Source organism: Girardinichthys multiradiatus, chromosome 7 (genome assembly GCF_021462225.1).
Source record: "Girardinichthys multiradiatus isolate DD_20200921_A chromosome 7, DD_fGirMul_XY1, whole genome shotgun sequence".
Taxonomy (NCBI): Eukaryota; Metazoa; Chordata; class Actinopteri; order Cyprinodontiformes; family Goodeidae; genus Girardinichthys; species Girardinichthys multiradiatus.
In genome coordinates, this window is record NC_061800.1 from 16947549 (window position 1) to 16965146 (window position 17598).

At 38.2% G+C, this 17598-nt stretch overlaps 1 protein-coding gene across 1 annotated transcript; it reads right to left on the minus strand.

The window, feature by feature from the left end:
• Nucleotides 1–1486: 1486 nt before the first annotated feature.
• Nucleotides 1487–16987, minus strand: cdc16 (cell division cycle 16 homolog (S. cerevisiae)). The gene is made up of 18 exons (XM_047369641.1): nucleotides 16780–16987; nucleotides 16548–16602; nucleotides 14939–15036; nucleotides 14802–14840; nucleotides 14569–14706; nucleotides 10957–11116; nucleotides 10750–10844; nucleotides 8911–9044; nucleotides 8520–8599; nucleotides 8391–8440; nucleotides 8222–8295; nucleotides 8009–8134; nucleotides 7207–7359; nucleotides 6938–7001; nucleotides 6790–6851; nucleotides 6020–6155; nucleotides 5560–5650; nucleotides 1487–2263 (listed from the first exon to the last, which is right to left on the minus strand). The coding sequence occupies exons 1-18, from the start codon at nucleotides 16825–16827 to the stop codon at nucleotides 2010–2012; spliced, it is 1857 nt and encodes a 618-aa protein (XP_047225597.1). The 5' UTR covers nucleotides 16828–16987; the 3' UTR covers nucleotides 1487–2009.
• Between the last annotated feature and the right edge of the window lie 611 nt (nucleotides 16988–17598).

Below are 17598 nucleotides of genomic sequence, written 5' to 3' on the forward strand. Positions count from 1 at the left end.
AAAAAATTACAATAAGAGCTTCACCTGTAGATTATATCAAGTCTAGGGTCAGTCTGTATCAGCTGGCTGGAGACTGGTGGTGCTGTGCGGCTCTCGGGTCGCACGGGAAGAGTTTGAGGCAGCAGAGCTACAAAAAGCAAGTTCTGCAGACTGGTTCACGACCCGCCAATGGGAATCTCGGCAGGGAACTGAAAAGAAAGAAGCACCATCCTTATATATAACACTACTACCTCTTTGCATTTTATCAAAACAAAAAGTCAAATTCTCTACCACTAATTTTTTCACTATAGTAACCTATACAACAACGAGCTGCTGGTTTCCTGACGCGTCCGGGATCCATCAGGTGCGGATGCCGAGCTCTTTAAGTTCGGCACAAAAGTGGAACAGGTATCCGGATCTTGGCAGATCCGATCGTGTGTGTAAATACCGGTCGACTTAGACGGACTGCAGCCCATTTCTTCTCAAACTAACTGACATGACCTCAATTGGACGCCGTTCTGCGGATAATCACTGGACATGGTAGGCAGACAGGATGGAGGAAAGTTGTCAGCACTGGCGGATTTTACATGAATGGCTCCCTGGGTGAACCCCTCCTGCTGAGCCATGCACAACTGAACACACGCCTTCTCTTCGACAAAAAAAATAAATAAAATATTGATCTGAGAAAAACTGACAGATGGGTGGATGAATTGAAAGCTAAGAATCCCACGTTTTTCCCCAAATCCCAATCTGTGCATAATGTCTGTATGATAATTCAGGTTTCACCAGTTGGTATATATTGTGCTGTCATGCTTTTTAAATCTTCCTGAACACTGGAGAAAAAAATATGCGTTTTTACGTGGTTTTCTAAGAGGTCGATTTACTTTGGGTGAGATCTTGCTAATTTAGCAAAGAACATAGCTGCAGACCATATAGTGGTTTAACGCAACTAAGCAAACATGTTTGATACTTTTTTGGAAAATAATTTGACTGGGTGGGAAGATATTTTGAGTTGGAGGTCATTTTGACTGTAAATTTCCACGTTTTCAGTTTTTAAACCAAATCCAGAATTAGTTCGAATTAAATGTTAGAAATGCTACAATCAAGAGAAATTCAATAATATTAACAAAAACTATGAAATAGAATTCAAAATGACATATCAAATTTTGAAAAACTGTCCAAGCATTTGATAAATGTTTTATGTCTGTACACAAAACAGTGAATCGTGTACAATTTAGTACTCTTTTCCATCCATCTATTTCCAAACCATCTTCAGTGCCACCAGCCATGTGCAACATTTTATTACACACTGCGAGAATGTGCCCATTCCAACATACTGGATAAGAAAGTAATACAAAACTCCTTGAACTGACAGGTAACTTTTTGGTTGTTTTCTTGAGACTCACTTTGTCACCTCCCCCAGAATACATCTAAAAACATCTACAAAAAAAGATATGCATTGCGCAGATTAACAATGTACCCACAGACACACAAAAACAAGGCCTGCTAAAGTTTTAAGAGAAATGCATGGTTTATTGTAAGAATAACCAAAATGTTAATTCACCAAATTTGATTATACTTAGCTGGCTCCTTTTTCAGAGTGAAAATCCACAGGTTTTAAGCAGCAGGGAGGATCTTGCCTCAGGCATTAGCAAGTGACTTTAAATGTCCTTGTGTTGTGAGGTGTGTGGCTGTGTTTGATCCTGCTATAGGGCCACATCATCCCAGTGTTTCTAACCCGAGGTAAAATATATTCAACCCTTGAAACAAGTCATGTGTTCACTTCCCCCTTCTTTAAAGTGCATTCTTGTGAAATTATGGTATACACCATGTGCTGTATACAAATTCAGTCACTTATGTTAAAAAAAATTTCACAAGAGCATTCTGATACAAAATAACACACATTGCGGGGAATCCACATGGTGGAGGACAGCGGCTTAAGTTGTGCGCTGACTGTCGTCCTCGGGCTTGGATACGTGTACCTATGACAACCAGTTACTTCCACAGTTCCACCACATGGCAGGATGAAATCACGTGCTGGTATCTGATAAGGTGTCCAGCATCACATCGCTCTCGTACATATCACACTCCAGAGTTAATGAGAGCCGTAGAGGCGGCTCCAGCATCATCTTTTCCTGATTGGATGCTGGGGTTTCCAGCGTCGACAAGCTAGTCTCTTCCGACCTTGGCGTAGCTTGAAGGTCATTTGTCTCTGATGTGTTCAACATCTTCATCAGTGCTGGAGTGTTCAAACTGCCTCGCACCTTGTCATTTATGTCGGTTCCTTTTGAAAAAAATCAAAAACAGTTTTTGAATCATACGTAGAGTAAATGCGAGTACAGTTTTACATGTTTACAATGTTGTCTGTTACTTATTATGGCTTTTTAAATTCCAAAACACCTGAACTATAGTAAAAACAAACTACAGTTGTTTTATTATGGTAAAAGCACACTAAACGGTTGTAATGATTTTCCCCTACAGTGTTTCAAACATATACAGGTCCTTCTCAAAATATTAGCATATTGTGATAAAGTTCATTATTTTCCATAATGTCATGATGAAAATTTAACATTCATATATTTTAGATTCATTGCACACTAACTGAAATATTTCAGGTCTTTTATTGTCTTAATACGGATGATTTTGGCATACAGCTCATGAAAACCCAAAATTCCTATCTCACAAAATTAGCATATCATTAAAAGGGTCTCTAAACGAGCTATGAACCTAATCATCTGAATCAACGAGTTAACTCTAAACACCTGTAAAAGATTCCTGAGGCCTTTAAAACTCCCAGCCTGGTTCATCACTCAAAACCCCAATCATGGGTAAGACTGCCGACCTGACTGCTGTCCAGAAGGCCACTATTGACACCCTCAAGAAAGAGGGTAAGACACAGAAAGAAATTTCTGAACAAATAGGTTGTTCCCAGAGTGCTGTATCAAGGCACCTCAGTGGGAAGTCTGTGGGAAGGAAAAAGTGTGGCAGAAAACGGTGCACAACGAGAAGAGGTGACCGGACCCTGAGGAAGATTGTAGAGAAGGGCCGATTCCAGACCTTGGGGGACCTGCGGAAGCAGTGGACTGAGTCTGGAGTAGAAACATCCAGAGCCACCGTGCACAGGCGTGTGCAGGAAATGGGCTACAGGTGCCGCATTCCCCAGACCTGGGCTACAGAGAAGCAGCACTAGACTGTTGCTCAGTGGTCCAAAGTACTTTTTTCGGATGAAAGCAAATTCTGCATGTCATTCGGAAATCAAGGTGCCAGAGTCTGGAGGAAGACTGGGGAGAAGGAAATGCCAAAATGCCAGAAGTCCAGTGTCAAGTACCCACAGTCAGTGATGGTCTGGGGTGCCGTGTCAGCTGCTGGTGTTGGTCCACTGTGTTTTATCAAGGGCAGGGTCAATGCAGCTAGCTATCAGGAGATTTTGGAGCACTTCATGCTTCCATCTGCTGAAAAGCTTTATGGAGATGAAGATTTCATTTTTCAGCACGACCTGGCACCTGCTCACAGTGCCAAAACCACTGGTAAATGGTTTACTGACCATGGTATCACTGTGCTCAATTGGCCTGCCAACTCTCCTGACCTGAACCCCATAGAGAATCTGTGGGATATTGTGAAGAGAACGTTGAGAGACTCAAGACCCAACACTCTGGATGAGCTAAAGGCCGCTATCGAAGCATCCTGGGCCTCCATAAGACCTCAGCAGTGCCACAGGCTGATTGCCTCCATGCCACACCGCATTGAAGCAGTCATTTCTGCAAAAGGATTCCCGACCAAGTATTGAGTGCATAACTGTACATGATTATTTGAAGGTTGACGTTTTTTGTATTAAAAACACTTTTCTTTTATTGGTCGGATGAAATATGCTAATTTTGTGAGATAGGAATTTTGGGTTTTCATGAGTTGTATGCCACAATCATCCGTATTAAGACAATAAAAGACCTGAAATATTTCAGTTAGTGTGCAATGAATCTAAAATATATGAATGTTAAATTTTCATCATGACATTATGGAAAATAATGAACTTTATCTCAATATGCTAATATTTTGAGAAGGACCTGTATATATTTGGAATTCTTATATAACTCAAAACTCTGCTGCCATTTAACATAATGTCAGTCGATGTGTTTACAGACTGAAATAGAGTGGAACAGCCTTTAACAAACAGGCTAATCCAGTGATGTAATCTCCAGCAATAATGTTAAACCTAAATCTATGTCTTTATCTATGTCTTATGCATCCCATCATATGGCCCAATGAAATCTATTTAATTATTATCCAAATTCCACTTTTCCCATTCTAATCATTTTAAACCACAACGTGTGTAATTGTGAGGTGAAAGAAAATAATTCACCAATTCAACAGCCAAAGAGTTTTAGCATTCAACAAGTGTTATTTAAGTGTTAGAAATATAAGCAGCAGAACACTGAGTACTTTTACAGGGTATTCAAAAGGATTTTTTAAACACAAACATTATCTGCAAAACAAAGAATCTGATGTTTTTGACATTTTGAAAAGGAAAGTCTCTTTTAAAAGTACTTTAGAGTTGAGCTCAACACCAAAATATGTCTCTAAAGAAACCTGCAAACACTAAAACCTTGTGCACACCTGCATAATGCACAGCACCTTTGTTCATTTTTATTTCTTTCACCTGTCACAGACATCTCCACTAAAGTACACAATTGTTAGAATTTTTTGTTTAGCTCTCATGTTGTGAAGATAGACTGTTTTAATGTGTGACATATTTTTATGCAGAGTATAAAATCAAATGTACTTCTGCTTGTTTAAAGTAAAATAACAGCAAACATCAGGGGTCTTAAACTCCAGTACAGAGAATCAAGGGCTTCCGACTTTTCGATCTGCCGACTCACCTGAATCAAATGGCTAAATTACTCCTCATCATGCAATCAAGTTTTAATGTCCTGCTAATGACTTAATTATGTGATTTATGTGTGATCAAGCAGAGACATCTGAAAGGACTGGAATTTGAGACCCCTTAAATAATGAAAACTAAATAAATATATCTATTAATAGCATAGCATATTATAGTATAGTTTTCTAATATAGATTGGTGGGAAATATTAAAGATATAAACCAAATATCTTAATTAATAACAATGACAACGAATGTGATAAATGCAGTTTAGGAAAACAATCTATTTTACAGGTAAATGTCCAATTCTTAATTATGTTTGTAAACAGGAATAAAAGGAGTTTAATAAATAGTTTTCCCTTTGGCGTTGAACTCGTGAAAGATATGAAGCATATTTTTTGTTCATTTTCACACCCATCTCATGTATGAGAGAAGAGCTTAAACATATAGACACAGCATGCTGAATACGACAGCCTTTTGCTTTTTCGAATAAATAAAGAGCTGCGTTTTACTTATTGATTTCACGCTATATTTTATACTGCAATGTGCATTTTTCTGGTCTTTTAATTTTGTTAAACAAAAGAACAAAATAAAATATTTACATTAAAAAGGAAAGTTTGTCTTTTAGATTGAATGGAATTGTGGAAAATATTAACAGGGAATAAAATTGTATACGTTTTGCAATTTTATTGAAATAACACAAACCTATATATGCGTCCGTGTCCCCAATGTACATCTCGATACAATGGCCAAGCATCGTCACTGAGAAAGTGTCGTCCCTTTTCAACCCGAGAGCCTGTGGTAGAAAAGAAGATTCAATCTGGCACCAAAAAAAAAAAAAATCTAATCAATCAAATCTCAAGCTAGTTTTATAATGTTAAAACTGTAACCAAGCACTAATAAAACCATCTTTGACAGTTTTATAATTCATTGGTTTATTCCTTGCCTGAAATGTTTTATTTCTCAAGTGAAAGCTGATTGGACAGCAAATTACTAGAGGTACTTTTTTCAAAATAAAGTGCTATGATTTCTGTCACGTTCCTAATGCTTCTTACACCCTTGAAAGAAAAACGCCATCTCTCATTTTAACATCAAGGAATTACCAACCATGGTGAAACCTCACATAGATGCAACGAAGCTCAGAGACTAACGCCTTTAATCTTACCGTATGAAAGTAGTCTATAGCACTTTCAAAGTCCCCCATGAGACTGTGCACATATCCTATCGCAGAATACGTAGATGCATGCTGAGGGATCAACACCAGTGCTTGACGATGGTACTCCAGAGACTGGTCGTACTTTCTACAACATTAAACACAACAATTTAGAAAGCTGTTATCCAAGGACTTAACAGAATTTAATAAACAGACATTGCAGAATGATTAACATTTCATTCCTGTTTTTATAGATCGCATGACAACAAAGCATGCCCTGAAAAGCAATGTCAAAATTAATGTTTGAGTTTATGTTTAGGGGTGCACATTTACATTGTTCTCCACAGCTTCCAAGGCTTAGCCACTAACAGCAGATTAACAATGAATCCATAGCAGGTTCCAAGGTGTTGATCTATTTATAGTCTTGAAAAGAGAAACAACCTAATACTGCTGTCCTGAAAATTATTCACATTTTAACTCTAAGGGGAAAAGAAAACTATAAAAGCATTTCCATGCATGTTGCTCACAATCCTAATCCCCAAAACAAGTGCACATATGGTTCCATTTTTCAGTGCACACACTATCCTGTATTATTTGGCCTTATCAATCAAAGTGTCCCACCCAAAAATGGCTAGGGAAAAAAAATATACTCCACTGAATTCATCAGGTATCTGTTTCAGTAAAATGAACCCACAGCAAAGGCCAGGGTGATGCTGTGAGGACAGGACATAAAAGGGTTAATTAAAAAGAAACCCACACAGTGTAAATGGTGCAACACCTACTTTAGTTTTCGGCACACATGACCCAAGTTGTTCAACAAGGGCTCCCACTTGTCCACAGTAACCTTAAATAAAATCAAGACAAATTATTAGTAACTCTTATACAGAACGTACGTTTGAAAGTCATGCACCACATTGAATCAGCTCTCACCTCATTCCCTATGGCTTTGATTTTCTCCATTGCATCCAGAAATAACCTTTCTGCCGTCTTCCAGCTGTACCAGTCGAGGAGAAAAACATGCAGATCTTCTATTAATCAACTCATGAACAACTTCTCATGCATGATGGCAATATTTCCACATCATTGTGTTCTTTTCATCAGCAGTGGTAAACAACTGCACAAAGACTAAAATGAACTTTAATAAAATTACAATATCTATTAAGAATACTGTTTTGGTTTGTTTGGAGCAATATACTCACTCTCCATTTTGAAATGCAACCACTGCCACCTCATGTATGACAAACGGGTCTTCTGGGGCGATACTAAGAGCTTGGCTGAAAAACCGCTCCGCCAGCTTGGAGTTGTTAGTTAGACCGTACTCCAGCCCAATGTAGAGCATGGGTAAATGACATCTATGGAGATCAAACAGCAAGCAATACAAAAGAAATTGGGTTTATGTCATTTAACAGGGATGATTTAAAGAAAAACATGCAGTTTTACAACAGAAAGAAAAATTTCTCAAGAAAAAAAATAAAATAACTGGGACCACAGCGATAAAAAACTTGACTCCAAATTGTTAAAAGTAACCAGAAGGATCCATTATATTAAGCCTGTATCTGACATCTTGCAGATTTGAAAACTTTTCTTATGTAAATAAGCAAAAGTTTCAATTAATCCTAAGAGACATTTCTAAATATATCTGCTTCTTATGTAACCCATGTAAAAAAAAAACTTGTGAGGTGTTTAAATTTGCTTTAAGTTGCTTTGTTGTTGTGAGCCTACAAAGAAAGATTCTCCTCAATGAACACTTTGTATAGTATGAAATATACATTCAACCGGCCATTATATTAAGTTTAATTGCTTGTTTCCTCCTTAACTCGATGCATTTAAGCATCTATCCGTTTAAACTATCCATTAGAATCAGGAAAAAAGGAGATTTGAATGCAGCATGATTGTTGGTGCCAGATTGGAGGGTCCAAGTATCTCAGAAACTGTTGACAACCATGTTAGAAAATTACCCGAAGAAGAGACAATATCCAGCGGGCACCAGTTGTTACCTACCCTTTCATTAGCTGAGCAGCAGTGAAGTATGCAGCCATGGCTTGGTCATGCTCACTTTCCACAGCAAATGAGTGACCATAGGCGATCCATGCGGGACCATAAGTTCTCTCCAGAGTGGTGGCTTTACTACAGGAAATAAGCCACACGTTAAAATTAACCTAATGAGAAATTAAGCAGGACACCATTTTTGACTTTTGACTGTAAATACCCTACCTAAGGTATCGCCTAGCATGTTCATTTTTGTTGCCAACCATGAGATAGTAGCACCCAACAGCAAACCAGGATACCTGGGAACATTTTTCTTTGGTTATAAAACAAAAAACAGGCTGGATAAAAAAAAAAAAAAAAAAGGTTATGTTAACAAAAGTAGAAAAATACTCACTGGATTGTTTGGGTACAGATCTACAAGTCTGTGTGAGAGGTAAAACAACTCTGCAGTGAGAAAAGACAAACTGATTAGTCCTAAAACGTAAACTAAATGTCCTCGGTAAATGAATGCAAATTAAACTACCATTTGCTTTTCCAAGCTCTACCAGCGTCCCTATGTGAACTGGTAAACAGTTGGCATGAAAAGGGTCTTTCACCATCACCCTGAAAAGCAAACGTTGTGTTTAACACACACACATCACAACTTCTTAATTAGATGCATAACAAACCACTGGGAAATGTTTAATGGGCCAGAGAGAAGTCAAAACTAGGAGGTTATAAACATCAACCATACTTCCAAAGTGTTGCCCCTGCTGTTTCTTCACGGCTTTTGACAATTCATTAACATGTGGTAAATGCAAATGCATAAGAAGCCCTCAGCGACTGCTAATCATCACAAATTTTCAGTGGAGCTAGGCATTTATTGCTTAACAACACCACAAATTTACTAGGAAAAAAAAACACTGGTCACCTACGTTGATGTGAGTTTGTAACACATCTTGAAATCACAGTTATAATAATGCCTCTCAGCAAGAGACACGACTACATCCAAGTTGTCTTGGAGACCATTGACCATCTCTGGCACCACCAGGTCGCTGGGCTTGTTATACTGGAGATAAACAGAGAATAACAATGTGTAAGAAGGTTTACGTCACGCATGTATGTGAAAACCACTACTAAGATTTTTATCTTAGCAAGAGCGAAAACAGGAAAAGGGATCCCGATAAAGACCTGTGAAAACAAAAATTTGAAAAGCCACATTTTTTTTTATCTAAAATGACAAGTTCCTTGGTGGCGACACAAATTAAATATTTACTCTAAAGAATATTGGAAAATGTCCGTTTCAAGTCAACACTAACACTAAATGAACATTAACAAACTCTGGGTTCTCTGATGCACTTCTTTAAAGACAGATAATTTTAAACTGGAATTTAATGCATTAAACATGTTTTCACTGCACCCAGAAATACTGTAAAACACACAAAAAAAAACACACAAATGTGTAAATCAGAGGTGCCCAACTTCAGTCATCGTGAGCTACGATCCTGCAACATTTAGATGCATCCCTTCTACAACACACCGGAATAAAATGGATGGTTTGTTTCCATGGCCCTGCGGAGCTGAATGACAAGTTGATGATGGAATCCAGCCATTTAATTCAGGGGTGTTAGAGAAGGGATGCCCCTGATACAAATCATACCTTGCTTCTATGACTACGTGTTAATTCTACTTAAAAAAAAAAAAAGGGAAAACACTATCCCACAAAAGGTCTTCTACTTTCTCAGCTGAGAAAAGATAAATATACATTTAAATTAATGAGATCAGAATCAGACAAAGTTGTCTGAATTGGATGTGACACTATATTGAAATACTAAAAAAACAGTTTTCCTTCTTTTTATTAAATGCAACAAAGATAAGAACTCCCACTATTTTCCGTCTTTAAACGCATCAACCAACACCATGTACTTGGATGAATTTTGTTCAGTTGAATAACAAACAGGTGAAGGTTAGGAATCAGTGGTGATTGCTCTAAGACTGCAAAGGAAGCTCAACTTCCCCTAAAATGTCAAAAAATAAGTGATCAAATATATACTGTTGTGTGTACATGTCATTGACTAAATATGCGCTACAACGCGCTCAACTTTTGTTCAGAATCAGCTTCTTATCACTGGTAACGACGCGGCTTTCCTCTCACTCATTCCCGCAGCTTCACAGTGCTTTAAACAATGAGTTCAATAGCGAAGCAAAAATGCTGGGCTTTGTCCCGCCCATCGGACGCTCAGCGTCTTTGGGGGTCTATGGGGCAGTGGGCTGGCCTCGGCTGGCCCGGATGCTCAGCTTCTGCATGACGATTGGATGATCTGTCTGAGGCTGAATCCCTTTTTGATTGATAGCGAAATCAGCAATCTTGAAATTGAGCTTCCCCTCATTGAAAGACCAGCATCCGCCGCTGTTAGGAATGTGTGTCTTGATACATACATGGGAATAATTTTCTGTAGGATTCAAAGCTACTACATCTACTACATCTATCAACGAACTTGCAGCCTGTTTTATCTTTTATGTGTTACTTGTTACTTCTATGTGTAAAAAAAACAAAACAAAGAAAGGAAATTGGTATCAGCCAAAAAAAAAACATGGCTGATGCATTTCTGCTATCTAAATAATGGTAACTAACATTTTTTTTTATGAAATATGCAATTTGTTGCCGGATAAATAAATGAATAAATACATTTTTATTTCGTTTTTTAAGCAAACGAGAATATAAAGCAAAACAATGTGTTTTTGCACAAAAAAGTCAATGCAGAGCCTCCTACCTTCTTTAATTTATTCTCAAAAAGGAAGTGTAACAGCTCCTCCTCTTCCTCAGTGCATTGCTGACTTAAAGGAAGCGAGTCCAGAAAGTCCTTCTCTGTTGCAGGTAGAAAATGATGTTTTATTTGAATGTAAAGTCATTATAAAGGTTGCAAAGAAATGACTGACACATGTGCTCAGTTGAAAAAATGACATTATCGCAACCTAACCTTCCTGTGCTGTCAACATGTGGTGGGACGTTAAAAGGTCAAAGGCTTCAAAGCAGTAGACATCTAGTTTCAAGGCCTCTTTGTAGCTGAAGGTGGCCAGGGGCCTGTTGTCCATGGCATCATAGATTTTACCCCGCAGGAGGCAGATAGAGCTACTGATCTGGACATTTTCAGAGAGTGGTAAGAGAAACCAGAGGGAAAAGTAAATACATGACTTTAATCAAAGTTTTATTTAACGTTTTTAGAATTCCTTTAACAACAAATTCTGACAGTCTTGCCAATCTTTTCAATAATCATGATGCTTAAAATGTTAAGTCTTTTACACTCATGTCATTATGGGGATGTACATTAACATTTCTCAATATTATGAAATTATTTTGAACAAGAACTTCAGTTCAAACCTTTAAAGCTGAAACCAGATTTGTACATACACTGTATAAAAAGACACGTAACTTTCTGTTTAAGGTCAGTTAAGATAACTAAAATGATTTCTATTAGTTAATGCCAAACATAATAAGATAAAATAAGAAGCTTACATACACCAAGATTATGTGTCTTTAAACAGTTTTAGAAAGTCCAGTTGATCATATCATGGCTTTTGTAGCGTCTGATATGCTACTTCACAACATTTGAGTTAACTGGAGGCACATTTCTAAGGCCCACCTCAGACATACTGCCTCCTTGTGAGACATCTTGGAAAATAAATCAACAGGAGGAATTTCCGAAAGTCTGGTTCATCCTTGTGTGCGATGTGTAGATACAGCTTCCGGAAGCCAACTTCTTTGCTCTAACCCCCAACTGGTCTATTCTGACATGTATTGAGTGGTATCTATGCCTGCAACCCACGGTTTTAATAGTTTTGCAATTTTCATTAGTTTTTATTTTTATTTAGTTTTGACTTCACATTTTCAATTCTATTTTAGTTTTAATTAGTTTTTATCATTTGTTTGCTAGTTTAGTTTATATTTTTTGAAAATGCTTACCGTATTTTCCGCACTATAAGGCGCACTGGATTATAAGGCGCATAGAATAGAAGCTACTGCAGTCAAACGTTTGACTGGGGTTGCGTTATGCATCCACTAGATGGAGCTGTGCTAAAGAGAATGTCAACAAAACAGTCAGATAAGTCAGTCAGTCAAACTTTATTAATACACTACAAACCAGCGTTCTGATAACTCCATTCACTCTCATGGTAAGGTCTCCTCTACATAGAATTCTATTGAATAGAGCCAACCTCACGTTAGGAATGCATTGGAGTCTATGAAGTTGAAGTTGAAATCAAACGTTAGTTAAAACGTGAAAGGGAACTTTTCCCTGATTCAGTAAACACGTAAAAGAAACAGTTTGATGCACTAAATCAAACGTTAGTACTGTTAACCTTTCCTGTTTCTGTCCCCTGACCGTAGTCTGATGACACAGGGGAGACGCTTTCTCCAGGGCCGAAGTTACTAGTTTCCTCGGGGTTAACTCCCTCACTCATACGTTGCTGAGTTGAGCATGAAGAAACAGCATCAAAACACTGAGTTGTTGACGAGATTCGGGGTTCTTTTTAATGACTTTACAGCACGTAAAAACACAGGGCTTACAGACTCATACACCGCTGCTCCGGTCGCCGTCTCTACCCACCCCACACACACAATAATACCGACGTCACTCCTTCACTCTTGATTCTCAGCTACGGCAGCACACAGCGCCACCTCTGTCCGGAGGAGTAATATCAACATCTTCCATACACACACACGAAACATACACCCCACACACTGAGCTTCTAATCACATATAGTTCAGGCAATTCCTGCAACAGTACATTCAAACGTTATACACACACAAGTGGTGTTGGACTAGGAGGAAGCACAGTACAGGTGTTTACCGCTATTACTTCGGCGACGCCCCTGACTACGGTAGCCGTAATGCTGCAAGCGGTGCGGCTTTGTAGTTTACCAGTCGTACTGAAACATTTTGACAGAGCGCCGTGTTCAACCAGTATGGATCAACCAATTAACCAATTGATCCATATATAAGGCGCTCCGGATTACAAGGCGCACTGTCATTTTTTGAGAAAATTAATGGTTTTTAAGTGCGCCTTATAGTGCGGAAAATACGGTAGTTTCAGTTTAGTTTTTATTAGTTTCAGTTATAGTTTTAACCATTTTTATGAAATCAAATCCAGGAACATTTCCAGCTATCAGTCTATTTTCCTCCTCTCTCCTCTTCAATTAGACGTTCACTATTCTAAAAGAGACATCACAAACCTCTCCAAAAACCGCATAACATACTGAAAAATTACAATTTAACAAATAAAATAGGATTTTTGTTTCAGATAACCTTTAGTAGTTGGATATTTTTGGAAACTAGGATAATCCTTTAAATATTACCTTTTCTTTCATTATTTAACTATTTACCTCACCTAATGAAATACCAAAATTGCCATATTTAAAAAAAGAAAAAAAAACTATTTTTACTTGGAGCTACAGGCTCATACAACAGTAGAAATGCACATTTAACCAGGTGATTATCTCTCCCTTCTCATCATGCTCGGTTCATGCATCTTCCCTGTTACTGACTCCTTTCAGTAACTTCCATATGTCCAAACTGAGTGGAAAACACCCCTCAACCCGAGTTCACAAATCACTATAATAAATTAGAAAACAACAAATAACCAACTCAGGAAATATAAACTAAAGAATCCTCGTTGACCCTGAAGCTCCAATTTCCCAAATCAGGGAGTTGTGCTCTTGTCTTCCTATTTGTTCTGTTCATTCATAAAAACTTGGTTTATTAACATTTGTGTCCTCACCTTTAGTAAAACAAAACACATCCAAGCCATTTGGTTTTTATTTACCTTTTTTTTTTATGTTGACAACACTAGTAACGTTTCCTACAAACCTTCATCTGCCCAGTCCAAGGCGGCACACTCAGCTCTTCTTCTACTTCGTCTGTAACGTTAACAGCAGCTCGACCAGCTACCGTAACAGCAGTTGTTGCGCTCAACATACTCACACGGGCTTTGTACCCCCGGCTACCGTGGTAAGTCTACACACAGCATTTCTCATTCACAAAACGCTAAAATCTGGGACATTTCCAGGGACAGCTTTAGCCGGGGACAGGCCGTCTAAATCGGGGACGTCTAGACACCCTACACTACAAGACATTTGGTTTTATCTAAAACACAGTCATATTCAAAGAAATCCCAATTTGGACTCTGGCGCCAAGTTTTGCTGACATGACGCTAGATGTGGACGGACCGCTCAGATGACTTGACTGACGTACCCGCCATCTGCTGGCGTAATGTGGCACAGCAAGAAAACAAACAACCCAAGACTAGACTTCATACTTATGCATGAGGTACACAAATGAAAACTAAGCACATTAGCTCCACAAATTCAGTTAATTTTAGTTAGTTTTGTGAACACTCATCACAGTTTCAATTAGTTTTCGTTTTTTTACAAAGTCTCGTTTTTATTTTTATTTCAGGTAACGAAAATGTTTTTTTACTTCTAGTTTTCGTTATTATATAACCTTGCTGCAAACTCCACTATAGTGCACTGCAATGTAGGCTGACATGTAAGAGATGTTTATGCTACGGAATATTTTCAAGTCAGCCTTAACTTACAGAAGAGGGCAACATGTCCCATTCCTTTGCAGCTTCTGTCCCGCTGTCGTCCTTTTCACTTCTATCTACTAATTTCTTGTGGACAGGCTCCTCTGCATCCAGGATATCCAAGGCTTGTTGGAACTCTTTGGCAGCATACTAAGAAAATAAAAAGAGATGCATCTGTGAGATCACCTGCAATAATACATATGCATGAAACAGTTTACAGTTTTAAACATTTTTACTTTACTTACGTGACACCTAGCAGCAAGATACTGACAAGCTCCATACAACTGTGTGAGCAAACACAAATTTTATTAAGCAGTTTATCTTTTTGAAACAAGTTTACCTTAAATTTAGAATTATGCCAAAAACTTCCAAGGACTCCTACTTTGTCAAGTTTTCTGGAACGGAGGGCATGTGAGGCTCTGTGGTACTGTGAGGTTAGGTAAAGGCACTGAGCTAGCCAGTAGATATCCTGGGGATCTTCTGCATGTCAAAAAAAGAAACAGAGTCAATACATTCTGATTGAACAATATCATTGGTGAGAGGTTTAAAAAAATACTGCTCTCATTAGAAAGTTATTGTGTTCAAGGTTTTTTATGTCATATTTCTACACCCTAAAACCAATTTTTAAACTGGAATTAAAAAGTACTTTCACAATCTATGTCATATAAAATTTCTGACTGGTGATCTGTCATCCATTCATTTTCTCTATGCCATTTTCTTTTTCCACAAATAGCCAGAGAAGAAAAGTACTCAAATTCCATGCTTTTGCTTACTTTTTTAGGCTGTATAAGAACCCTGCATTTTCTGCAGGAACAGCCGGTCTCATTTCAGCTGTGATGGTCCAAAGCAACAAGTTCTCATCAAACGACCTACACAACCTTTAATGATGTATATCACCCAAATTGGGGCAGCCATTTTGGCACAAGATGATTGATAGTAAATGTTTTTAAAGAGGATCGACATATTAACCCAAAGAATAATGACAAGCTGATATTGGCTGGTTGATTGGTCAGTCTATCTGCTCTGGTAGCTAGCCTGCAGCTGGCTGCTTAGGAGACATATTGCTCGTAGCTTGCCAGCTGTAGTTTTAGGTCGGTGATACCTTAGTAAGAGTGATGGGTGGTGCTCCTTTCTCATCCTTTCACAGCATCACTGGCCAGGTTATTTCCAAGCAGCCAAATGTATTTTCTTATCAGTAAGGAAAAGTGCAGCAGCTCTTTTCAGGCAGAAAGGGCACAGCAACAGGTACGGTAGGGACAACACTGTGTTACTTTTCCTCCATACAACCAAATAAATCTCAGGTCGTCTTCAAGTACTTGAAAAATGAAGGAATGTCATCACTGAAAACCTTTATGTTATGAAACCGCAGCTTTTAAAACCCTTCGTATAGCTTGGTACCAGTTAACCTGTGGCTATTAGTATTTGACCCCATGTGTTATTTAAAGTGACACAGCTGTTTTTTTCTTCATCTAAAACAACTTGTTTGTGATGAACACTGGCTTCATAACATCAAACAACATGCACATTCAGTATTAAATATAAATGGTTTATATTTAGGTTGAGCAACACAGTGATGGTAGCTAAATTTCACAAAATAAGAGGTTTCATTTAACAGGAGGAAGAAATCCATACAAACAAAAATGTCTAAAGAGATGGTGGGTTAGTGGACAGTGCAAGGCGCCTTTAACGTTAATACTCAAAGTTTTCTTCCCTGATTTATCAATATGTCAGTTTCAATAAGTGGATCCCACTTCTCTTTCTTTGGTCAGATCCAGCTCTGGAACTGCAAATATGCAGATAAAGCCCTGAAATCACAAACGGTGGCCAACATACTACAAAAAGTTACCAAGTTACACCACAAACCCACAAGTGAACCCGTTAGGAAGTGAAGGGCCAGTACTTTGGATTTATCACTTGACAGGGTCTGAAGGAGGAAATGTTCCGGTCGTTATAGAAATTAATATAACATGACACTACCGACTGCTACTCACCATGAGAAAGGGATGCTATCTTGTCGGCCCAAAACAGCGCACTTTGATACTGTTGCTATAAACAAACACACAAGGAACCACAGGGTTAGGCTATATACGCAGTTTTCATTTAGTTTAAAGTTTTCAATGCATTTCCAAACTGGGGAACGGTTAAGATTTTTTTGCGCTAAGTGTGCTGAGAGTTAGCATCTGCTAGCAACACAGAAACTAACAAAGGCTTCAGTTCTCTCACCTGGTCAATGTACTGCCGAACTCGTTTTCTGAGTCTGTCAAAGTTCATTTTGTTGTGTTTTTAATTCGACGGTTTGATTTTTAAAACAGTGGCATTCCCGGAGAGGGAGAAAGCTGCACGCTGAACAGTACGCGCTAACTGATTAGCTTCGGAAAATCAAATCCGCGGCTTCTCCCTGCAGCGCGTGTTCTGCCATAAAGTGTCGTAAAGAAACTTGAGTAGGACAAACAGTTCCGCCTGAATACTTTGCATTATCCATTTTTTATTATTCTAAGAATGCCAAAAGGACTTTTATACCTTTTCAAAAAAGAAACATATTCTGTCGTTATTAAGAATCAAAATTGAAACCATCGTAGTTACATACAATTTTAACCTCTATGTGCTTGTAAACATGTAACTCTAAACAGAAACTGTGATAAAAGCAACACAGGCAGAGCCCGAGACTAGCCAGACATTGAAGGGGTGATTGCTGGTCAATAATGTGCCCTCTTGCTTTGGTTTTAAATTAGTACATTTATTACATTTGACTCTGAACAGGACAAATATATTCAAATCTGGGATAGGGGACAGATATGAATAAGAAATCGTCTTTAAACAACTAAATACATATTTATCCTAAACCTTTCTACCCATATAAATTCCGGAAAACCTTGCAATATTCCTGAGATCAGTGGCTGATCGGCCCAATGATGCACTAGGTACTACACTGTAAAGATATAACAAGAAATTAACATCGCTTCCCTTTACAGACATGAGTGATTTAGCATCATGGATGTGCATTAAAACATTAGGATCACGTAGCTCTTTTTGTGGTAAAAC

What these genes read in the sequence shown, in the direction of transcription:
- cdc16 (XM_047369641.1), bottom strand. Translation starts at nt 16,827, where the DNA reads ATGAACTTTGACAGACTCAGAAAACGAGTTCGGCAGTACATTGACCAG. An exon ending in GTTCCAGAAAACTTGACAAA is followed by an intron (nt 14,841 to 14,938) that starts GTAGGAGTCCTT and finishes TTGCTCACACAG; the next exon opens with TTGTATGGAGCTTGTCAGTA. An exon ending in CATGTTGACAGCACAGGAAG is followed by an intron (nt 10,845 to 10,956) that starts GTTAGGTTGCGA and finishes TACCTGCAACAG; the next exon opens with AGAAGGACTTTCTGGACTCG.